We start from the raw sequence: 26386 nt of genomic DNA on the forward strand, positions 1-26386 counted from the left end.
CATGTTCTCAGTCCACAGACAGCACAACTTGCATGTGTTGAATGACAAGCGAGACTGGAATTTAACTTCCACAACCTTTACTCTCCTCCACTTATTAAATAGCCATACTGTCCAGACAATATGAGTGTACAAGTGATTTTAATGAGTGACAATATACACAACAGTCATATATTTGTTTCAAACAACATTTGAATGAAAAAACAATGAAAATTCCAAGGAAAACGTGAAACATTAACAAGTGACTGACTTGAAAATAGGACCCCAAATATAGTAATAAATACAAAAAATGGAGGGCCATACCAAAGGTTTGAATCATAATTATTAATATATTTTTTTAATATGTAATTCAGTACAATATTTATATTCTAACATGATATAATTTGTTTGCTTCATTTCTCATTCTCTGAAAATACCTGTTCTATCATATGGATGGGAACCTGAAAAGCTTGATCTGTTATGGGAAGATCGATCTGTGATCATAGGTGAATCAGAAGACGGTACCAGATGTGCTGTAAGTTCAGCCTGGTGATTATCTGCTTGTGACTGCAAATCTCCCTTTACTCTTTGTTGACAAACAGAATTTGATATTTCATCTGGGCTGAAACTCGAGTCTGCTTCTGTACTAAATGTATCGCAGATTCCTCCTGTACATGTTGATAGCAAAGGCTGCTGAGTAAAAAAAAAAAGCCATTATAAATAATTACTGAATTTAAGTCTCACATAATAGTTATACAAAAAATATGTTTCACTTTGGGTATAACTATACATGCTTTCTTTCTTAAAAAAAGTTACAATTGCTCAGCAACTGATTTAAAACTAAGAGCAATGAGAACAGTATACTGTGAATTCAGTGAATTTTGTGGGTACTTATTTTTTCTGGATTTTGTGGTTGCTACAAACTGTAAGCGTAAAAACCAACAAACTGTCATTCTTTTGGAAACAAACAATAGGTTCCCAAACCAATCCATGGAATTAGATGCAGACAAAAAACAAGAAACCTGAATAATAGATCCCATGAAAAAAAATGAATTCACAGTATTACATGGCAGTCCAATATAGACTGGTCCTGTATATAGATACTGACAGAACCTGGCTATGAACAGCACTGACTAATAGATCACAGTGCTTTTGAATTTTACTTTTTACAAGGAATAAGCTCATACATGTGACAGAAGAGGTCAGTCAGTCTAAGATGGATCAGGAGATCTGCAAATTTGGTCATTAGTTTTGACTTCAAAAACAGGAGGATTTTCATCAAATTGTAAGTAAACAAATGTAGAAAATTGATAATTACTGAAAAAAGTAATTTTTTCTATATTAAAATTTGTGTGTATCACCTCAACACATTAGTTCTTACATAGTAACTTGCTGCATATACTGTCTCTATATGATACAAGAATATTTTTAGCATAAAGTTCTTAGTAGATCATTGCCTGGATTATATTGTGACAGTCATCCTAACCGTTCTCTGCACTTAGAAGATGATGTGTCATTACTGGACCATTGTATTGGGGGGAAGGGGAGAACATAATATTTTAAAGTTTAATGGCATCTTTACAGGTATCATACAGCAGTAATAAATGCTTCGGTCCAGCTTGGGTGTTTATGCTTTATCAACACAAATCAACTGTGCAAACACAAGTGTATCCAATGTATTGTCTCTCAATCTATCTATTACATGGCTAATGTCATACTGACAAGCAAGGGTCAATTAATAGTTATCACTGTAACAAGACTAAGATAAGATATATAAGGAAAACTAACCTGAACGTCAAATTCACAATTTCAAATATGCTACATTCAGGTGGTACTTCTATTATGATTTATGTCATATACATCAGAATGACTTATATCGATATGTTTGCACCAGATTTAAATGCTCCCCCTTGCTGCTGTTCTTGACAATTTAAATCGCCATAAACCTGGAATTTTTTAATTTATTTTTTCCGGAATTTGCTTGCTGAATTATCTTCAAAAATGAATCACATCTGAACACTGTTACAATAAATGAAATAATCAAATCTGAATTCAAATAAATGTTGCTGTTGATCATAAACATTATCAAAGGTGGCTGCAACATTCTCATTCAAGCAGGTAATGTGTATAATAACTTCTGTTCTTCAACATGTCTCTTTGATGTACCTGACTTCAGATGAATAGGGATGTTCTAATCTGTGTACTTTACTTATGCAAATTAGGTAAATGGACTATTATCACAGGAGAATTGGACATGGCACATCACCCTAGCTAATGTCAACCAATTAAGTAATCTCTGAGGACCTTACATTTTAATTGCCTCTATATCAGCTGTATGCCCGGAAGACAGGTTAAGCTGAGATTTGAGAAGAACTGTTTACTGTTCATACATATGTTAGATTACATGCAGGCAGTATATCACTATGGTCAAGAAATATTGGGATATTTTGTTGTTGAAAAACTTTTGGTGCTAATATTCTGGAAAATTTAGCTTTTTGAACACAACCATGTCAGGGGATTTGGTTAGTCCAAAATCATGTTTTTCGTGTGACACAGAATGTTTTGGCAGATGTTTGACTTGTAATACCGAAATCATTACATGACCTTCTCATCTGAACTGCTAGCGATGCACAAAGTTTAGTAAGCGAACTTAGCCTGCAATAAAATCTGTACTTGGTACTTTTCATTTTTCTTTAATACTTTGTGTCACCATGACCATGATCTTTCAATGGAATACATTCTTGCAGAGTGTATTGACTTCGATCATGCGAGACCAAAATCTAAATGTTACTTGATTACAACAAATGCAAACACATAATTTGATCTGAATATTGGTCTACAACTAAAGTCATAAGGCAAAAAATAAAAGGTGTGTTTGCCGCTGGCTGATCATACATGTTTTTCCTTGCTGACCCTAACACTTTTTCCCCTAGGGGATAATTGTAAAAATCATGAAAATTGATTTGTACATCTAACTGAGTCAGTTTGGTCCAGTACAGGACCTATAGCTATACCTGTTGCTATACAGCTTTCTTGTAAGACTTCATACGTTAGATGAGATTTTATAATCCTGTTTCATGTAATCACCGAGATAATTTTGCAGATCATTATAACGTATGGCTGTTCCTGCCAAACCACAATTCTCAAGGCACTGTTGTCAATTATCAAAAATAGATTGACTAAATTAGCAAATAACATGCAAGCTTGTTAATCTAATTTCTGTTTGTCTTTTCATGTATCAATTTTGGCAATTGTTCAGAGGTCATTGCATCTACTTTTTTTCATTTCAAACAAGATTGAAGTAATGCTATTTCAAAGGATCAATCGAAAATTTCATTTTTTTTTTTTTTTGTTATTGTTTTACAGATATACCTAAGGAACCAATGGCTTGCCATGCAGTCCTATCAAAATGGATGGTAAAACTGAAATTTAGGATTTCTTGAAAGAATGATCAGGAATAACACCTTGAGACATTTCTAAGACTTGTGAAATGAATTTCGAATGTTGAACGAAAAAAAAAAACTTTTTTTTTTTGCCAAACAAGTAAAAAGTCAGATTTTTTTGTTCAGATAATGCAGTGTAGTACATGTTGCTGTAATCTATTTCAGTGGATGGTACCTGAATCATACAAAAAAGCAGGGTAGGGTGCATGATTTTATTCTGCGTTCGGAAGAGGTGTTTAAATGTTAGCAGTGCTCAAAGAAAATTTGTTCTTAGACACAGACCCCCAGGACTCAGGTAACAAGCCATGACTCAAACTCCACAAGCCAGGACTGCAATTTCCATGTTCCCAAACTTGCCCTTTTTCAGCATTATTTTTTTACACATCGTTGTAATTGCTACACTTTAAATACGAGAAGAAAAAAAAAACAAATCATATTAAATTGACTTGGGTGTTTATTTGAATCTTGAACAATTTCACCCAAAGCATTGTTTTCCGCCAGGTCTTTAGGTCAGCCATTGTCTAATAGCTCTAACAATGTCCATCATACTCAGTGGATCAACAGTGTTTATATTTATTAGCATCAGAAGCATGTCTTGACATATTATCAAGTTTCTGTTTACACTAATGAAGTTATTCATAGGTGCCACTTAATTTGTTTAAACAGTATTTCATTAGTGTCAGCATGAGCAATGGGCAGCTGAATTGTTATTCATTAATATTTAACTTGAAAAATCTTCAACAGCGCAATAGCATTTAAACATGAGCATAAGTGAACTAAGTTTATGGAATTGTTCATTTTCTGCTTTACAGTTTACTGCAGCATATAAATAAAATCCAAATAAAGGTTCTAAAATTAATTGTTTTATAAAACTTTAAAGCTCCCCAATATATTTATTGAATTTAGCCAGAATTAAATCAAATTAAAGAAAATTCCTGCATCCCTTATTTTGAATTCTTTAAAGGTTTGAAAGAACAATTTCGACATTGATGTACATTTGGTGTCAAAAACAGAGTAAAGCAGCATGTATGTATATGTGTGTAATCAGGGACTAGTACATGTATGTACAGATCCACGATGCAAGTCAGTTATGAAAATATGAATGGTCAGGCTGACTCACCTACAAAATGGCACTTTGTTGTTCTAAAGAAATTTTATTATAAACATTGTACCAGTAAACCATCTTGAATACTATCTTTGAAAATTGTGACTGAAATTTCAGTGAAATTTTGTGAAATGCCTTTATTTCACCAAAATTATGGTATTTTTTCCATTTTAAAGCAAAATTTCATTTTTCAAAGACCTGATTCCAATTTTGCTTCTTGTGTCAATCTAGTTTGTAAATAATAGTCTGTCCAGTCTCATTCCGTAACAATTCTTATACCTGTATGTAGTCATTTAAATCAATATATTATTTAACAGGAGGTTCTATGAAGAGCTTCTGACTGGTCAAGCATTTGCACTTGCCTACTAAATCCTCAGGTAATGGAAACTGATGGGAATGAGCATGCTTCCCAAACATGGCATACTGAAATTAGTTGTTGACAGTTATTGACAGTAGGGTTTGATTTAAGCATATCTATTGAATTTAGCCAGAATTAAATGTATGTTATCACTTTCTTGTTGCTCTGAAGGTGTTTTTCATTAGTTCTCAGACAGTGGATTCTAGAAAATTTGTAAACATGTACATGAAGACATTTTTACATCCCAATGAAAAGAAAAGATGCGATCTAAACTAAAGACACATACAATACTGTTGATGTTGTTATTGGCCAATTATTTTTCCGTCAGGAGGAGAGTGGGTCGCATTTCATTTATACTTTACTTGTAAGTGTAGCAAGTGAATGACTCATATTTCACTTAATATACTTCAATTCTAACTAAAGTATACTTCATTTATAAGTAAAGCATATATATAATTGAAATAATTTAAGTATACTTCATTTATAAATGATATGCCTGATTTTCATATCCATATATAAATGCAATGCCTAATTTTACATATAAAATCCTAGCCCTTCACATATCAGTCACTTATAAGTGATCTATAAAGAGGCAATTCACTTATAAGCTCTGAATAAGCAATTAATAAGCCACTTATAATGTCATCTATAGGTTTTTTAGGGTCTTGAAAGCAGATTAAGTAAACCCCAATATTTATAACCAGGAGTGGAAGAATGCACAGGAAAGATAATTCACAAACTCATATTTGCATCTAGTTGTATTTCTTTGACTTTGGTTAACCTATGAAGCAAAATTATGGGGATGAAGGGAAAGACTCACATAATGCTGGCAGTTTGAAATCTGGTTTGTTCTTTCCATGCCTTCTGCATCCTCACTGATTGGTATTTGTGCCAAACACTGCTGAACTGTAACAGATTCAAAATGTACTTGTAAATTATATATTACACAGTGTTTTTACTATGATTAGAACAGAAGTAAAAATTGGTGGAATAGGTGAAAGACAAAGCCATTTTTGAAAATGAAATATAGCCAGCAGAACATTCATTGTGGATAGTGGATTGTTCTGCCAGTCAGCTTTTAATAATTCTACTAATGCTGATACCATTATTTTATTCTACAAAAGACTCCTCCTAAGGGATGATCTTTAAATAATGAAAATAATGTGAATAAATAAGATATACAAAACAAAGTCAAATTTCAATGAAGGTTGATCAACTGATTGGTAATATAGTTAAATATCCGACATTTATCACATCTGGCACATCAATACATGCAAGGTTATATCATAAAAACCCAATTTAAATAGAAGTAAAATTATCCAAGACAAAAATTCTTCCATTACAAATCATAATAGACCCCCAATTACATCACTATATTTGATACATAAAGCTGAAAAATAACTGCTTCTCTAAACAGGGAAGATGTTGATAATTGGTGGTGATCTAAACATTGCTTGCATACAATTTTTGCCATGTAATAGTTGTTTAAATGATAAGATTTTGAATGAGTGATTACCAGTCAACACACATCACTGCCTTTGTTGATCATATCTATCTTAATCAACCTGCACATTGGCAATTAGACAGCAATATAATATCTGAATACCGAGGCATACACAGCAGCTGCCAATAATTACAATCATTTTTTTATACACGATATAGGAATTTCAAAACATTCTGAGGAGGATTTTTTAACTGACCTATTATTTACACCCTTTTATGAATCCTGAAAATAAAATTGTGACCTGCATTTAAAAAAATGATATCAACTATTAAATAAAGTCTAAAATATCCATGCATCACAGACAGACAAATGTGTCATGTAACAATTTAAACCTGCATGGCTCACACTGGAAATCAAGTTTGGCATGGATGAGATAGCTTCAAGAGAAACAGAGATTGGGTGAACTGCAAGTGCTGAGAAAGAGTCATGCACTTAACTGACAATGTAAAACAGACCTATTATAAACAAGCTGTAGAGTAAGCTCAAACAATGAAGCAAGTGTGAAAATATTTTAAAAAAACCCAATATCAAATCTGTTATTACCATAATAATTCCCATTTAATTCAAAGTTGTAGCACCAACTTTCAAATGTTTGCTAATCAAATAACTTAGATATAAAATATCACCAGATCACGCACGTTAAATTTTGTAATACAAGTTTACTTTTATCAGTTGCTTCCTTACTTCTGTGTTTACTAAATTTCTTTACATATATTTCTAACAAGATGCCTATTAAGCAAAAAGATAAATAAGCATCAAGGATTCTATTTTAATAAGTGGTAAATATTTTCACATGTTTTACACATAATCAGGAAAGAATAATCTAAATGAAGATCAAGTGAATCTCCTCACAAAAGGAAGTCAAGAGGCATGAGTAGGCTTGATATTACTCACCTGTTTAGTTAACATGGCTTTGAATTCAATAGAAAGTGAAGGAAATAAACATTTAAACAAAATAAACATTTAACATCTACAGTGTTGCTACATATTGTTTGTCATGATGCCACAGCATATGTATATATATATATATATATATATATATATATATATATATATATATATATATATATATATATATATATATATATATATATAAACCAAATGTATTTATATGAATTTGACTGGCATTTTGTTTTACCCCCACCCCAACACACAATGACACTCGACATTTTAGATCCTTTCATTATATCATCTGTTATAAACAAGCTGTACAGAAAGCTCAAACAATGAAGCAAGTGTGAAAATATTTACTATATCACTGTTCGGTAAACAATGTGATCAGTTATGGCCCCTGAGGGAGTGTGCGTGTGTGTGTGCGTGTCTGTGATTTGGATTTTTAATGTAGCTTTAACAGTTATGTCATATCGCCAGAATGTCTGAAGTATGGCAGTTTATAGGAATGTCTAGAACTGAGGTATCATGCCACAGACATGTAGCACCACGTCCCACCCGGTCACATTATCCTGACACCAGGCCAACCAGTCCTAACACTAACCTCTTAATGGTCAGCATCTAGCGAGGCAGCTGTTAATACCATTTTAAAAAGTTTTAGGTATGACTCTGCCGGGGTTCAAAACCCGCAACCTCTTGCAACCAAGGTGGATGCTTTAACCACTGGTGCTGTCATAATGAGGTAGAGCTGTAGTTAATGTATTATTTCTACTAAACTATACAGATACCATTTAATGCTGCATTTCTCTGTCAATCTGTGTCTATTGTATTTGTGAACAGCTAAATACTATATGATATACCGTATCTATTGTCATTGTACAATCCCAGTTAATATACTGATCAAGGACACAGTGCATCATTTCACATTCTTAATTTTTCTCACCAGATATCCTTCACAACACAATGCACTTAACTGATCCTAGGCATTAGGAATTATTTTAAAATGAATTTATGGAAATCAAGTGACACAAAAGCTACAGCAGCATAATCACATTTAGTGCAAATCAAAATTATATCAATACATTATTGGTTATAGTGAGTTCCACATGCAACAAAACAAAAACAGGGGATGAAAGTATATAAACGCACGAAAAACAACAAGCCAGAACCTTATATACCTAAATGAATTTTTGTATTTACAAAATCTGTATATGGATTCCAATGCAATAAAAAAATCCACACTGTAAAGTGTGCTTTTCACAAGCATTTTTATAATGCTGTCTAAATGTAATGTTGATTTAATTTAGTACATCATTCTTAAATCTTACATGGCCAGTCTGGCATTAGATACAAATGCTCAATCTGTGTTTCTGTATTGCGCAGCTATGACTTTCGTATGATACACCAAGCCTGGAAATATTCCATCATCGTCTATATATAAAATATTTTGAATTATATATTGCTATAATCTGTATACTATTGTGCATCATTTCAAAAATGTCTACACAGCTTTAAATTGTATAAAAAGCTATCATGGTGGTGGGTATATGATGTATCTGCTGAAACTGGTCAAATTCTCTGCTGTACAGACAGGAGTGAAACGACAGTTAGTTGAGGCTGACAACAACTTTTTGGACAGGATATTTCATTATGAGTTCTCAGCTGAAGCTAGAGTGCAAATGGACACCAAACTTAACACAGAGCCCAAATGCTTTTGCTGCTGAAATCTTACTTTGAAAATAAAAGAAATACAAAGTAAGACAGACTCAGGAAGTCACGTTAAATTTCAAGGTTAGAAATGCCCTCTTGTTTGGAGAAAATGGAAATTATCAACATTACCCCTTTTAATTTTATAATAAGATATGAGTGTCAACCTTATCATGTTAATTACACCAGATCATTCAAACTATGAACCAATTACTACACAGCTATGGACAGATATTTATGGGAGAATAACTATGGCTACAGCATCTTGAGTTTGCAACCAGCTGCACAATGCTGAATTCTTGGTGCAAAGAACAAAAACTTCTAAACCATACACCTATTGATTGCCTTTCAAGCTGCAGTTTCATTACACTGAGAGAAGACATTCCACAATGTAAATCATCTCAGTGACCAACTATGGTCAGAAAACTAATAGCTTTCATACTTTCAAAAAATTGTCTCCAGAATTTGTCTTTTTTTAAGCATGTGGAGGAACTTACAATTTGTCTATTAATATTACTGAGAGTTCAAATTCACTGAATAAATCTAAGGAACCAATTTTTAAACATTTGCAGCCCAAACATGGATGTATCATTAAAGAGCAATAGCTCCATTAGTTTTGAGTAAAATTTAGAAGACTTATACCTTGTTACAATTATCTTCACATATTTTAGTCACTGGGCCACAAAACTGGAATTGTATTTTTGTTACAATTGTTTACAATTTTGCAACTTTTCATGAAGGAAATAAAAAGAAAACAAAATATCATTTAAAATGTTCTTGCTAAACAATATAAAAATGGTTACTAAAAGTCTAGTCCATGTATTAGAAACAGAATGAATCTTCTTCTTTTTATCAAACAAAATGCTCAAATTGTCACTAAGTTAAATGCAAGAATAATTTCTTGCTATGAAAATAAACAAAGCAAAAGAGTTTTGAAAGAACAGTGATTTAATGAGATTTCTATATCACTGAATCTATTTAGTAACTGGTTCTTTTTTATTTAATTTTGTCCTTAAATTTTCTTGAAAGTGGAGTGGAGTGAATGCAATAAAAATATACAGTATGTCATATTTCTCTAAAAATATTTACTCAATCATAGTATTGTTGGGAATTATTTCAGCCGTTATTTCTGCTAGCTGCAGAACCCAGTAATCCCTCAGACTTGAAAAATCTGTTTTGTACATTCTGTAGACAATGGGAATCAGATCTTACAAATTACCTGCCCTTACTCACTAGGGGGCTCTCCTTACACTGGATATAACCAATTTAAACTTGAGCACTCTCTGAAATAGGAAGTTTGCATTGCAGGGAGGGGTGGGATGGATTTAAGTTAATTGACTGGGTAAGTATTTTCTGGGAAACGTAATTTAAGTTAAAAAAAGCTAATGTTCCCATCAAATACATTGCCCAATCACAGTAACATATGGAAAATAAGTAAGTTGAGGAAATTACGAGTTTCCATCCTCTACCTAAAAGTACCCTGTAGGTCAAAATGACTATCTACTTTCAAGGGTGAAACTCTTCTAATGACAGTTGATGTCCAAATGTGTCAGAAATCATGAAGCAATATCCATTAATTGTTATTGGTGTTAGCTTCTTGCTTGCAAAGAGAAAAAGAAAGCAAGCTCGAGAATTGAGGCTTTCAGAGTGGAGGACCTTCTACTTGTTTAAATCCTCCCGCAATTAAAGATATGAAGTTTTTCTGTGCAAGACATGCCATATATGATGCATGCAAAAGTAGTAATTTTCCAGAAATGGATGAAAGACGACCAACTGCAGCTGCTTGTAAAGTTTTACGGGTCACAAGGTTTAGCCTTAGCACATCTGTTGCTAAGTCAAGCAGATCAATGATCCATGATGGGCTGAAATCCAATGGATTGCCCAGATTTTGTAAGACAAAATGTTGCCATACTCAGCTCTTGACATTCTCATCTATAAAGCACTATGAATAAATATGATCATTATAGACTCAATATCACTGCTGGCGTCTGACTGCAAGGTTTCTTCTCTTCAAAGGAGTTTAACAGGTGGCACGTGACATTCCCATATCCCTGGCTAAACTAGATAAAGAGTAAGAGGTAGATACAAACACAAAATATCCTCCTTGCCAGATTTATGACTGGCCATTTTCTCTTTGCCCTTAAGCTGCGTTTGCAGAACATTGGTCCACATGTTCTCAGTCCACAGACAGCACAACTTGCATGTGTTGAATGACAAGCGAGACTGGAATTTAACTTCCACAACCTTTACTCTCCTCCACTTATTAAATAGCCATACTGTCCAGACAATATGAGTGTACAAGTGATTTTAATGAGTGACAATATACACAACAGTCATATATTTGTTTCAAACAACATTTGAATGAAAAAACAATGAAAATTCCAAGGAAAACGTGAAACATTAACAAGTGACTGACTTGAAAATAGGACCCCAAATATAGTAATAAATACAAAAAATGGAGGGCCATACCAAAGGTTTGAATCATAATTATTAATATATTTTTTTAATATGTAATTCAGTACAATATTTATATTCTAACATGATATAATTTGTTTGCTTCATTTCTCATTCTCTGAAAATACCTGTTCTATCATATGGATGGGAACCTGAAAAGCTTGATCTGTTATGGGAAGATCGATCTGTGATCATAGGTGAATCAGAAGACGGTACCAGATGTGCTGTAAGTTCAGCCTGGTGATTATCTGCTTGTGACTGCAAATCTCCCTTTACTCTTTGTTGACAAACAGAATTTGATATTTCATCTGGGCTGAAACTCGAGTCTGCTTCTGTACTAAATGTATCGCAGATTCCTCCTGTACATGTTGATAGCAAAGGCTGCTGAGTAAAAAAAAAAAGCCATTATAAATAATTACTGAATTTAAGTCTCACATAATAGTTATACAAAAAATATGTTTCACTTTGGGTATAACTATACATGCTTTCTTTCTTAAAAAAAGTTACAATTGCTCAGCAACTGATTTAAAACTAAGAGCAATGAGAACAGTATACTGTGAATTCAGTGAATTTTGTGGGTACTTATTTTTTCTGGATTTTGTGGTTGCTACAAACTGTAAGCGTAAAAACCAACAAACTGTCATTCTTTTGGAAACAAACAATAGGTTCCCAAACCAATCCATGGAATTAGATGCAGACAAAAAACAAGAAACCTGAATAATAGATCCCATGAAAAAAAATGAATTCACAGTATTACATGGTAGTCCAATATAGACTGGTCCTGTATATAGATACTGACAGAACCTGGCTATGAACAGCACTGACTAATAGATCACAGTGCTTTTGAATTTTACTTTTTACAAGGAATAAGCTCATACATGTGACAGAAGAGGTCAGTCAGTCTAAGATGGATCAGGAGATCTGCAAATTTGGTCATTAGTTTTGACTTCAAAAACAGGAGGATTTTCATCAAATTGTAAGTAAACAAATGTAGAAAATTGATAATTACTGAAAAAAGTAATTTTTTCTATATTAAAATTTGTGTGTATCACCTCAACACATTAGTTCTTACATAGTAACTTGCTGCATATACTGTCTCTATATGATACAAGAATATTTTTAGCATAAAGTTCTTAGTAGATCATTGCCTGGATTATATTGTGACAGTCATCCTAACCGTTCTCTGCACTTAGAAGATGATGTGTCATTACTGGACCATTGTATTGGGGGGAAGGGGAGAACATAATATTTTAAAGTTTAATGGCATCTTTACAGGTATCATACAGCAGTAATAAATGCTTCGGTCCAGCTTGGGTGTTTATGCTTTATCAACACAAATCAACTGTGCAAACACAAGTGTATCCAATGTATTGTCTCTCAATCTATCTATTACATGGCTAATGTCATACTGACAAGCAAGGGTCAATTAATAGTTATCACTGTAACAAGACTAAGATAAGATATATAAGGAAAACTAACCTGAACGTCAAATTCACAATTTCAAATATGCTACATTCAGGTGGTACTTCTATTATGATTTATGTCATATACATCAGAATGACTTATATCGATATGTTTGCACCAGATTTAAATGCTCCCCCTTGCTGCTGTTCTTGACAATTTAAATCGCCATAAACCTGGAATTTTTTAATTTATTTTTTCCGGAATTTGCTTGCTGAATTATCTTCAAAAATGAATCACATCTGAACACTGTTACAATAAATGAAATAATCAAATCTGAATTCAAATAAATGTTGCTGTTGATCATAAACATTATCAAAGGTGGCTGCAACATTCTCATTCAAGCAGGTAATGTGTATAATAACTTCTGTTCTTCAACATGTCTCTTTGATGTACCTGACTTCAGATGAATAGGGATGTTCTAATCTGTGTACTTTACTTATGCAAATTAGGTAAATGGACTATTATCACAGGAGAATTGGACATGGCACATCACCCTAGCTAATGTCAACCAATTAAGTAATCTCTGAGGACCTTACATTTTAATTGCCTCTATATCAGCTGTATGCCCTGAAGACAGGTTAAGCTGAGATTTGAGAAGAACTGTTTACTGTTCATACATATGTTAGATTACATGCAGGCAGTATATCACTATGGTCAAGAAATATTGGGATATTTTGTTGTTGAAAAACTTTTGGTGCTAATATTCTGGAAAATTTAGCTTTTTGAACACAACCATGTCAGGGGATTTGGTTAGTCCAAAATCATGTTTTTCGTGTGACACAGAATGTTTTGGCAGATGTTTGACTTGTAATACCGAAATCATTACATGACCTTCTCATCTGAACTGCTAGCGATGCACAAAGTTTAGTAAGCGAACTTAGCCTGCAATAAAATCTGTACTTGGTACTTTTCATTTTTCTTTAATACTTTGTGTCACCATGACCATGATCTTTCAATGGAATACATTCTTGCAGAGTGTATTGACTTCGATCATGCGAGACCAAAATCTAAATGTTACTTGATTACAACAAATGCAAACACATAATTTGATCTGAATATTGGTCTACAACTAAAGTCATAAGGCAAAAAATAAAAGGTGTGTTTGCCGCTGGCTGATCATACATGTTTTTCCTTGCTGACCCTAACACTTTTTCCCCTAGGGGATAATTGTAAAAATCATGAAAATTGATTTGTACATCTAACTGAGTCAGTTTGGTCCAGTACAGGACCTATAGCTATACCTGTTGCTATACAGCTTTCTTGTAAGACTTCATACGTTAGATGAGATTTTATAATCCTGTTTCATGTAATCACCGAGATAATTTTGCAGATCATTATAACGTATGGCTGTTCCTGCCAAACCACAATTCTCAAGGCACTGTTGTCAATTATCAAAAATAGATTGACTAAATTAGCAAATAACATGCAAGCTTGTTAATCTAATTTCTGTTTGTCTTTTCATGTATCAATTTTGGCAATTGTTCAGAGGTCATTGCATCTACTTTTTTTCATTTCAAACAAGATTGAAGTAATGCTATTTCAAAGGATCAATCGAAAATTTCATTTTTTTTTTTTTTTTTGTTATTGTTTTACAGATATACCTAAGGAACCAATGGCTTGCCATGCAGTCCTATCAAAATGGATGGTAAAACTGAAATTTAGGATTTCTTGAAAGAATGATCAGGAATAACACCTTGAGACATTTCTAAGACTTGTGAAATGAATTTCGAATGTTGAACGAAAAAAAAAAACTTTTTTTTTTTGCCAAACAAGTAAAAAGTCAGATTTTTTTGTTCAGATAATGCAGTGTAGTACATGTTGCTGTAATCTATTTCAGTGGATGGTACCTGAATCATACAAAAAAGCAGGGTAGGGTGCATGATTTTATTCTGCGTTCGGAAGAGGTGTTTAAATGTTAGCAGTGCTCAAAGAAAATTTGTTCTTAGACACAGACCCCCAGGACTCAGGTAACAAGCCATGACTCAAACTCCACAAGCCAGGACTGCAATTTCCATGTTCCCAAACTTGCCCTTTTTCAGCATTATTTTTTTACACATCGTTGTAATTGCTACACTTTAAATACGAGAAGAAAAAAAAAAACAAATCATATTAAATTGACTTGGGTGTTTATTTGAATCTTGAACAATTTCACCCAAAGCATTGTTTTCCGCCAGGTCTTTAGGTCAGCCATTGTCTAATAGCTCTAACAATGTCCATCATACTCAGTGGATCAACAGTGTTTATATTTATTAGCATCAGAAGCATGTCTTGACATATTATCAAGTTTCTGTTTACACTAATGAAGTTATTCATAGGTGCCACTTAATTTGTTTAAACAGTATTTCATTAGTGTCAGCATGAGCAATGGGCAGCTGAATTGTTATTCATTAATATTTAACTTGAAAAATCTTCAACAGCGCAATAGCATTTAAACATGAGCATAAGTGAACTAAGTTTATGGAATTGTTCATTTTCTGCTTTACAGTTTACTGCAGCATATAAATAAAATCCAAATAAAGGTTCTAAAATTAATTGTTTTATAAAACTTTAAAGCTCCCCAATATATTTATTGAATTTAGCCAGAATTAAATCAAATTAAAGAAAATTCCTGCATCCCTTATTTTGAATTCTTTAAAGGTTTGAAAGAACAATTTCGACATTGATGTACATTTGGTGTCAAAAACAGAGTAAAGCAGCATGTATGTATATGTGTGTAATCAGGGACTAGTACATGTATGTACAGATCCACGATGCAAGTCAGTTATGAAAATATGAATGGTCAGGCTGACTCACCTACAAAATGGCACTTTGTTGTTCTAAAGAAATTTTATTATAAACATTGTACCAGTAAACCATCTTGAATACTATCTTTGAAAATTGTGACTGAAATTTCAGTGAAATTTTGTGAAATGCCTTTATTTCACCAAAATTATGGTATTTTTTCCATTTTAAAGCAAAATTTCATTTTTCAAAGACCTGATTCCAATTTTGCTTCTTGTGTCAATCTAGTTTGTAAATAATAGTCTGTCCAGTCTCATTCCGTAACAATTCTTATACCTGTATGTAGTCATTTAAATCAATATATTATTTAACAGGAGGTTCTATGAAGAGCTTCTGACTGGTCAAGCATTTGCACTTGCCTACTAAATCCTCAGGTAATGGAAACTGATGGGAATGAGCATGCTTCCCAAACATGGCATACTGAAATTAGTTGTTGACAGTTATTGACAGTAGGGTTTGATTTAAGCATATCTATTGAATTTAGCCAGAATTAAATGTATGTTATCACTTTCTTGTTGCTCTGAAGGTGTTTTTCATTAGTTCTCAGACAGTGGATTCTAGAAAATTTGTAAACATGTACATGAAGACATTTTTACATCCCAATGAAAAGAAAAGATGCGATCTAAACTAAAGACACATACAATACTGTTGATGTTGTTATTGGCCAATTATTTTTCCGTCAGGAGGAGAGTGGGTCGCATTTCATTTATACTTTACTTGTAAGTGTAGCAAGTGAATGACTCATATTTCACTTAATATACTTCAATTCTAACTAAAGTATACTTCATTTATAAGTAAAGCATATATATAATTGAAATAATTTAAGTATACTTCATTTATAAATGATATGCCTGATTTTCATATCCATATATAAATGCAATGCCTAATTTTACATATAAAATCCTAGCCCTTCACATATCAGTCACTTATAAGTGATCTATAAAGAGGCAATTCACTTATAAGCTCTGAATAAGCAATTAATAAGCCACTTATAATGTCATCTATAGGTTTTTTAGGGTCTTGAAAGCAGATTAAGTAAACCCCAATATTTATAACCAGGAGTGGAAGAATGCACAGGAAAGATAATTCACAAACTCATATTTGCATCTAGTTGTATTTCTTTGACTTTGGTTAACCTATGAAGCAAAATTATGGGGATGAAGGGAAAGACTCACATAATGCTGGCAGTTTGAAATCTGGTTTGTTCTTTCCATGCCTTCTGCATCCTCACTGATTGGTATTTGTGCCAAACACTGCTGAACTGTAACAGATTCAAAATGTACTTGTAAATTATATATTACACAGTGTTTTTACTATGATTAGAACAGAAGTAAAAATTGGTGGAATAGGTGAAAGACAAAGCCATTTTTGAAAATGAAATATAGCCAGCAGAACATTCATTGTGGATAGTGGATTGTTCTGCCAGTCAGCTTTTAATAATTCTACTAATGCTGATACCATTATTTTATTCTACAAAAGACTCCTCCTAAGGGATGATCTTTAAATAATGAAAATAATGTGAATAAATAAGATATACAAAACAAAGTCAAATTTCAATGAAGGTTGATCAACTGATTGGTAATATAGTTAAATATCCGACATTTATCACATCTGGCACATCAATACATGCAAGGTTATATCATAAAAACCCAATTTAAATAGAAGTAAAATTATCCAAGACAAAAATTCTTCCATTACAAATCATAATAGACCCCCAATTACATCACTATATTTGATACATAAAGCTGAAAAATAACTGCTTCTCTAAACAGGGAAGATGTTGATAATTGGTGGTGATCTAAACATTGCTTGCATACAATTTTTGCCATGTAATAGTTGTTTAAATGATAAGATTTTGAATGAGTGATTACCAGTCAACACACATCACTGCCTTTGTTGATCATATCTATCTTAATCAACCTGCACATTGGCAATTAGACAGCAATATAATATCTGAATACCGAGGCATACACAGCAGCTGCCAATAATTACAATCATTTTTTTATACACGATATAGGAATTTCAAAACATTCTGAGGAGGATTTTTTAACTGACCTATTATTTACACCCTTTTATGAATCCTGAAAATAAAATTGTGACCTGCATTTAAAAAAATGATATCAACTATTAAATAAAGTCTAAAATATCCATGCATCACAGACAGACAAATGTGTCATGTAACAATTTAAACCTGCATGGCTCACACTGGAAATCAAGTTTGGCATGGATGAGATAGCTTCAAGAGAAACAGAGATTGGGTGAACTGCAAGTGCTGAGAAAGAGTCATGCACTTAACTGACAATGTAAAACAGACCTATTATAAACAAGCTGTAGAGTAAGCTCAAACAATGAAGCAAGTGTGAAAATATTTTAAAAAAACCCAATATCAAATCTGTTATTACCATAATAATTCCCATTTAATTCAAAGTTGTAGCACCAACTTTCAAATGTTTGCTAATCAAATAACTTAGATATAAAATATCACCAGATCACGCACGTTAAATTTTGTAATACAAGTTTACTTTTATCAGTTGCTTCCTTACTTCTGTGTTTACTAAATTTCTTTACATATATTTCTAACAAGATGCCTATTAAGCAAAAAGATAAATAAGCATCAAGGATTCTATTTTAATAAGTGGTAAATATTTTCACATGTTTTACACATAATCAGGAAAGAATAATCTAAATGAAGATCAAGTGAATCTCCTCACAAAAGGAAGTCAAGAGGCATGAGTAGGCTTGATATTACTCACCTGTTTAGTTAACATGGCTTTGAATTCAATAGAAAGTGAAGGAAATAAACATTTAAACAAAATAAACATTTAACATCTACAGTGTTGCTACATATTGTTTGTCATGATGCCACAGCATATATATATATATATATATATATATATATATATATATATATATATATATATATAAACCAAATGTATTTATATGAATTTGACTGGCATTTTGTTTTACCCCCACCCCAACACACAATGACACTCGACATTTTAGATCCTTTCATTATATCATCTGTTATAAACAAGCTGTACAGAAAGCTCAAACAATGAAGCAAGTGTGAAAATATTTACTATATCACTGTTCGGTAAACAATGTGATCAGTTATGGCCCCTGAGGGAGTGTGCGTGTGTGTGTGCGTGTCTGTGATTTGGATTTTTAATGTAGCTTTAACAGTTATGTCATATCGCCAGAATGTCTGAAGTATGGCAGTTTATAGGAATGTCTAGAACTGAGGTATCATGCCACAGACATGTAGCACCACGTCCCACCCGGTCACATTATCCTGACACCAGGCCAACCAGTCCTAACACTAACCTCTTAATGGTCAGCATCTAGCGAGGCAGCTGTTAATACCATTTTAAAAAGTTTTAGGTATGACTCTGCCGGGGTTCAAAACCCGCAACCTCTTGCAACCAAGGTGGATGCTTTAACCACTGGTGCTGTCATAATGAGGTAGAGCTGTAGTTAATGTATTATTTCTACTAAACTATACAGATACCATTTAATGCTGCATTTCTCTGTCAATCTGTGTCTATTGTATTTGTGAACAGCTAAATACTATATGATATACCGTATCTATTGTCATTGTACAATCCCAGTTAATATACTGATCAAGGACACAGTGCATCATTTCACATTCTTAATTTTTCTCACCAGATATCCTTCACAACACAATGCACTTAACTGATCCTAGGCATTAGGAATTATTTTAAAATGAATTTATGGAAATCAAGTGACACAAAAGCTACAGCAGCATAATCACATTTAGTGCAAATCAAAATTATATCAATACATTATTGGTTATAGTGAGTTCCACATGCAACAAAACAAAAACAGGGGATGAAAGTATATAAACGCACGAAAAACAACAAGCCAGAACCTTATATACCTAAATGAATTTTTGTATTTACAAAATCTGTATATGGATTCCAATGCAATAAAAAAATCCACACTGTAAAGTGTGCTTTTCACAAGCATTTTTATAATGCTGTCTAAATGTAATGTTGATTTAATTTAGTACATCATTCTTAAATCTTACATGGCCAGTCTGGCATTAGATACAAATGCTCAATCTGTGTTTCTGTATTGCGCAGCTATGACTTTCGTATGATACACCAAGCCTGGAAATATTCCATCATCGTCTATATATAAAATATTTTGAATTATATATTGCTATAATCTGTATACTATTGTGCATCATTTCAAAAATGTCTACACAGCTTTAAATTGTATAAAAAGCTATCATGGTGGTGGGTATATGATGTATCTGCTGAAACTGGTCAAATTCTCTGCTGTACAGACAGGAGTGAAACGACAGTTAGTTGAGGCTGACAACAACTTTTTGGACAGGATATTTCATTATGAGTTCTCAGCTGAAGCTAGAGTGCAAATGGACACCAAACTTAACACAGAGCCCAAATGCTTTTGCTGCTGAAATCTTACTTTGAAAATAAAAGAAATACAAAGTAAGACAGACTCAGGAAGTCACGTTAAATTTCAAGGTTAGAAATGCCCTCTTGTTTGGAGAAAATGGAAATTATCAACATTACCCCTTTTAATTTTATAATAAGATATGAGTGTCAACCTTATCATGTTAATTACACCAGATCATTCAAACTATGAACCAATTACTACACAGCTATGGACAGATATTTATGGGAGAATAACTATGGCTACAGCATCTTGAGTTTGCAACCAGCTGCACAATGCTGAATTCTTGGTGCAAAGAACAAAAACTTCTAAACCATACACCTATTGATTGCCTTTCAAGCTGCAGTTTCATTACACTGAGAGAAGACATTCCACAATGTAAATCATCTCAGTGACCAACTATGGTCAGAAAACTAATAGCTTTCATACTTTCAAAAAATTGTCTCCAGAATTTGTCTTTTTTTAAGCATGTGGAGGAATTTACAATTTGTCTATTAATATTACTGAGAGTTCAAATTCACTGAATAAATCTAAGGAACCAATTTTTAAACATTTGCAGCCCAAACATGGATGTATCATTAAAGAGCAATAGCTCCATTAGTTTTGAGTAAAATTTAGAAGACTTATACCTTGTTACAATTATCTTCACATATTTTAGTCACTGGGCCACAAAACTGGAATTGTATTTTTGTTACAATTGTTTACAATTTTGCAACTTTTCATGAAGGAAATAAAAAGAAAACAAAATATCATTTAAAATGTTCTTGCTAAACAATATAAAAATGGTTACTAAAAGTCTAGTCCATGTATTAGAAACAGAATGAATCTTCTTCTTTTTATCAAACAAAATGCTCAAATTGTCACTAAGTTAAATGCAAGAATAATTTCTTGCTATGAAAATAAACAAAGCAAAAGAGTTTTGAAAGAACAGTGATTTAATGAGATTTCTATATCACTGAATCTATTTAGTAACTGGTTCTTTTTTATTTAATTTTGTCCTTAAATTTTCTTGAAAGTGGAGTGGAGTGAATGCAATAAAAATATACAGTATGTCATATTTCTCTAAAAATATTTACTCAATCATAGTATTGTTGGGAATTATTTCAGCCGTTATTTCTGCTAGCTGCAGAACCCAGTAATCCCTCAGACTTGAAAAATCTGTTTTGTACATTCTGTAGACAATGGGAATCAGATCTTACAAATTACCTGCCCTTACTCACTAGGGGGCTCTCCTTACACTGGATATAACCAATTTAAACTTGAGCACTCTCTGAAATAGGAAGTTTGCATTGCAGGGAGGGGTGGGATGGATTTAAGTTAATTGACTGGGTAAGTATTTTCTGGGAAACGTAATTTAAGTTAAAAAAAGCTAATGTTCCCATCAAATACATTGCCCAATCACAGTAACATATGGAAAATAAGTAAGTTGAGGAAATTACGAGTTTCCATCCTCTACCTAAAAGTACCCTGTAGGTCAAAATGACTATCTACTTTCAAGGGTGAAACTCTTCTAATGACAGTTGATGTCCAAATGTGTCAGAAATCATGAAGCAATATCCATTAATTGTTATTGGTGTTAGCTTCTTGCTTGCAAAGAGAAAAAGAAAGCAAGCTCGAGAATTGAGGCTTTCAGAGTGGAGGACCTTCTACTTGTTTAAATCCTCCCGCAATTAAAGATATGAAGTTTTTTCTGTGCAAGACATGCCATATATGATGCATGCAAAAGTAGTAATTTTCCAGAAATGGATGAAAGACGACCAACTGCAGCTGCTTGTAAAGTTTTACGGGTCACAAGGTTTAGCCTTAGCACATCTGTTGCTAAGTCAAGCAGATCAATGATCCATGATGGGCTGAAATCCAATGGATTGCCCAGATTTTGTAAGACAAAATGTTGCCATACTCAGCTCTTGACATTCTCATCTATAAAGCACTATGAATAAATATGATCATTATAGACTCAATATCACTGCTGGCGTCTGACTGCAAGGTTTCTTCTCTTCAAAGGAGTTTAACAGGTGGCACGTGACATTCCCATATCCCTGGCTAAACTAGATAAAGAGTAAGAGGTAGATACAAACACAAAATATCCTCCTTGCCAGATTTATGACTGGCCATTTTCTCTTTGCCCTTAAGCTGCGTTTGCAGAACATTGGTCCACATGTTCTCAGTCCACAGACAGCACAACTTGCATGTGTTGAATGACAAGCGAGACTGGAATTTAACTTCCACAACCTTTACTCTCCTCCACTTATTAAATAGCCATACTGTCCAGACAATATGAGTGTACAAGTGATTTTAATGAGTGACAATATACACAACAGTCATATATTTGTTTCAAACAACATTTGAATGAAAAAACAATGAAAATTCCAAGGAAAACGTGAAACATTAACAAGTGACTGACTTGAAAATAGGACCCCAAATATAGTAATAAATACAAAAAATGGAGGGCCATACCAAAGGTTTGAATCATAATTATTAATATATTTTTTTAATATGTAATTCAGTACAATATTTATATTCTAACATGATATAATTTGTTTGCTTCATTTCTCATTCTCTGAAAATACCTGTTCTATCATATGGATGGGAACCTGAAAAGCTTGATCTGTTATGGGAAGATCGATCTGTGATCATAGGTGAATCAGAAGACGGTACCAGATGTGCTGTAAGTTCAGCCTGGTGATTATCTGCTTGTGACTGCAAATCTCCCTTTACTCTTTGTTGACAAACAGAATTTGATATTTCATCTGGGCTGAAACTCGAGTCTGCTTCTGTACTAAATGTATCGCAGATTCCTCCTGTACATGTTGATAGCAAAGGCTGCTGAGTAAAAAAAAAAAGCCATTATAAATAATTACTGAATTTAAGTCTCACATAATAGTTATACAAAAAATATGTTTCACTTTGGGTATAACTATACATGCTTTCTTTCTTAAAAAAAGTTACAATTGCTCAGCAACTGATTTAAAACTAAGAGCAATGAGAACAGTATACTGTGAATTCAGTGAATTTTGTGGGTACTTATTTTTTCTGGATTTTGTGGTTGCTACAAACTGTAAGCGTAAAAACCAACAAACTGTCATTCTTTTGGAAACAAACAATAGGTTCCCAAACCAATCCATGGAATTAGATGCAGACAAAAAACAAGAAACCTGAATAATAGATCCCATGAAAAAAAATGAATTCACAGTATTACATGGCAGTCCAATATAGACTGGTCCTGTATATAGATACTGACAGAACCTGGCTATGAACAGCACTGACTAATAGATCACAGTGCTTTTGAATTTTACTTTTTACAAGGAATAAGCTCATACATGTGACAGAAGAGGTCAGTCAGTCTAAGATGGATCAGGAGATCTGCAAATTTGGTCATTAGTTTTGACTTCAAAAACAGGAGGATTTTCATCAAATTGTAAGTAAACAAATGTAGAAAATTGATAATTACTGAAAAAAGTAATTTTTTCTATATTAAAATTTGTGTGTATCACCTCAACACATTAGTTCTTACATAGTAACTTGCTGCATATACTGTCTCTATATGATACAAGAATATTTTTAGCATAAAGTTCTTAGTAGATCATTGCCTGGATTATATTGTGACAGTCATCCTAACCGTTCTCTGCACTTAGAAGATGATGTGTCATTACTGGACCATTGTATTGGGGGGAAGGGGAGAACATAATATTTTAAAGTTTAATGGCATCTTTACAGGTATCATACAGCAGTAATAAATGCTTCGGTCCAGCTTGGGTGTTTATGCTTTATCAACACAAATCAACTGTGCAAACACAAGTGTATCCAATGTATTGTCTCTCAATCTATCTATTACATGGCTAATGTCATACTGACAAGCAAGGGTCAATTAATAGTTATCACTGTAACAAGACTAAGATAAGATATATAAGGAAAACTAACCTGAACGTCAAATTCACAATTTCAAATATGCTACATTCAGGTGGTACTTCTATTATGATTTATGTCATATACATCAGAATGACTTATATCGATATGTTTGCACCAGATTTAAATGCTCCCCCTTGCTGCTGTTCTTGACAATTTAAATCGCCATAAACCTGGAATTTTTTAATTTATTTTTTCCGGAATTTGCTTGCTGAATTATCTTCAAAAATGAATCACATCTGAACACTGTTACAATAAATGAAATAATCAAATCTGAATTCAAATAAATGTTGCTGTTGATCATAAACATTATCAAAGGTGGCTGCAACATTCTCATTCAAGCAGGTAATGTGTATAATAACTTCTGTTCTTCAACATGTCTCTTTGATGTACCTGACTTCAGATGAATAGGGATGTTCTAATCTGTGTACTTTACTTATGCAAATTAGGTAAATGGACTATTATCACAGGAGAATTGGACATGGCACATCACCCTAGCTAATGTCAACCAATTAAGTAATCTCTGAGGACCTTACATTTTAATTGCCTCTATATCAGCTGTATGCCCGGAAGACAGGTTAAGCTGAGATTTGAGAAGAACTGTTTACTGTTCATACATATGTTAGATTACATGCAGGCAGTATATCACTATGGTCAAGAAATATTGGGATATTTTGTTGTTGAAAAACTTTTGGTGCTAATATTCTGGAAAATTTAGCTTTTTGAACACAACCATGTCAGGGGATTTGGTTAGTCCAAAATCATGTTTTTCGTGTGACACAGAATGTTTTGGCAGATGTTTGACTTGTAATACCGAAATCATTACATGACCTTCTCATCTGAACTGCTAGCGATGCACAAAGTTTAGTAAGCGAACTTAGCCTGCAATAAAATCTGTACTTGGTACTTTTCATTTTTCTTTAATACTTTGTGTCACCATGACCATGATCTTTCAATGGAATACATTCTTGCAGAGTGTATTGACTTCGATCATGCGAGACCAAAATCTAAATGTTACTTGATTACAACAAATGCAAACACATAATTTGATCTGAATATTGGTCTACAACTAAAGTCATAAGGCAAAAAATAAAAGGTGTGTTTGCCGCTGGCTGATCATACATGTTTTTCCTTGCTGACCCTAACACTTTTTCCCCTAGGGGATAATTGTAAAAATCATGAAAATTGATTTGTACATCTAACTGAGTCAGTTTGGTCCAGTACAGGACCTATAGCTATACCTGTTGCTATACAGCTTTCTTGTAAGACTTCATACGTTAGATGAGATTTTATAATCCTGTTTCATGTAATCACCGAGATAATTTTGCAGATCATTATAACGTATGGCTGTTCCTGCCAAACCACAATTCTCAAGGCACTGTTGTCAATTATCAAAAATAGATTGACTAAATTAGCAAATAACATGCAAGCTTGTTAATCTAATTTCTGTTTGTCTTTTCATGTATCAATTTTGGCAATTGTTCAGAGGTCATTGCATCTACTTTTTTTCATTTCAAACAAGATTGAAGTAATGCTATTTCAAAGGATCAATCGAAAATTTCATTTTTTTTTTTTTTTTTGTTATTGTTTTACAGATATACCTAAGGAACCAATGGCTTGCCATGCAGTCCTATCAAAATGGATGGTAAAACTGAAATTTAGGATTTCTTGAAAGAATGATCAGGAATAACACCTTGAGACATTTCTAAGACTTGTGAAATGAATTTCGAATGTTGAACGAAAAAAAAAAACTTTTTTTTTTTGCCAAACAAGTAAAAAGTCAGATTTTTTTGTTCAGATAATGCAGTGTAGTACATGTTGCTGTAATCTATTTCAGTGGATGGTACCTGAATCATACAAAAAAGCAGGGTAGGGTGCATGATTTTATTCTGCGTTCGGAAGAGGTGTTTAAATGTTAGCAGTGCTCAAAGAAAATTTGTTCTTAGACACAGACCCCCAGGACTCAGGTAACAAGCCATGACTCAAACTCCACAAGCCAGGACTGCAATTTCCATGTTCCCAAACTTGCCCTTTTTCAGCATTATTTTTTTACACATCGTTGTAATTGCTACACTTTAAATACGAGAAGAAAAAAAAAAACAAATCATATTAAATTGACTTGGGTGTTTATTTGAATCTTGAACAATTTCACCCAAAGCATTGTTTTCCGCCAGGTCTTTAGGTCAGCCATTGTCTAATAGCTCTAACAATGTCCATCATACTCAGTGGATCAACAGTGTTTATATTTATTAGCATCAGAAGCATGTCTTGACATATTATCAAGTTTCTGTTTACACTAATGAAGTTATTCATAGGTGCCACTTAATTTGTTTAAACAGTATTTCATTAGTGTCAGC

The 26386-nt window shown here is 33.1% G+C and overlaps 1 protein-coding gene across 1 annotated transcript in view; it reads right to left on the bottom strand.

The window, feature by feature from the left end:
- Positions 1 to 413: 413 nt before the first annotated feature.
- LOC149770126 (uncharacterized) overlaps positions 414 to 26386 on the bottom strand; it is a gene marked incomplete at its 3' end in the record, with an annotated part of 46064 nt that continues 20091 nt past the window's right edge. Inside the window, exons 6-10 of the mRNA XM_089949351.1 lie at positions 22694 to 22949; positions 16859 to 16944; positions 11567 to 11822; positions 5703 to 5788; positions 414 to 669 (exon numbers count right to left, since the gene is read on the bottom strand). Coding sequence (XP_089805477.1) covers positions 414 to 669; positions 5703 to 5788; positions 11567 to 11822; positions 16859 to 16944; positions 22694 to 22949 — 940 coding nt within the window. The remainder of the gene's footprint in view (positions 670 to 5702; positions 5789 to 11566; positions 11823 to 16858; positions 16945 to 22693; positions 22950 to 26386) is intronic.

This window comes from Sinohyriopsis cumingii, unplaced genomic scaffold, assembly GCF_028554795.1.
Source record: "Sinohyriopsis cumingii isolate HCF-2022 unplaced genomic scaffold, ASM2855479v2 utg002675l, whole genome shotgun sequence".
Taxonomy (NCBI): Eukaryota; Metazoa; Mollusca; class Bivalvia; order Unionida; family Unionidae; genus Sinohyriopsis; species Sinohyriopsis cumingii.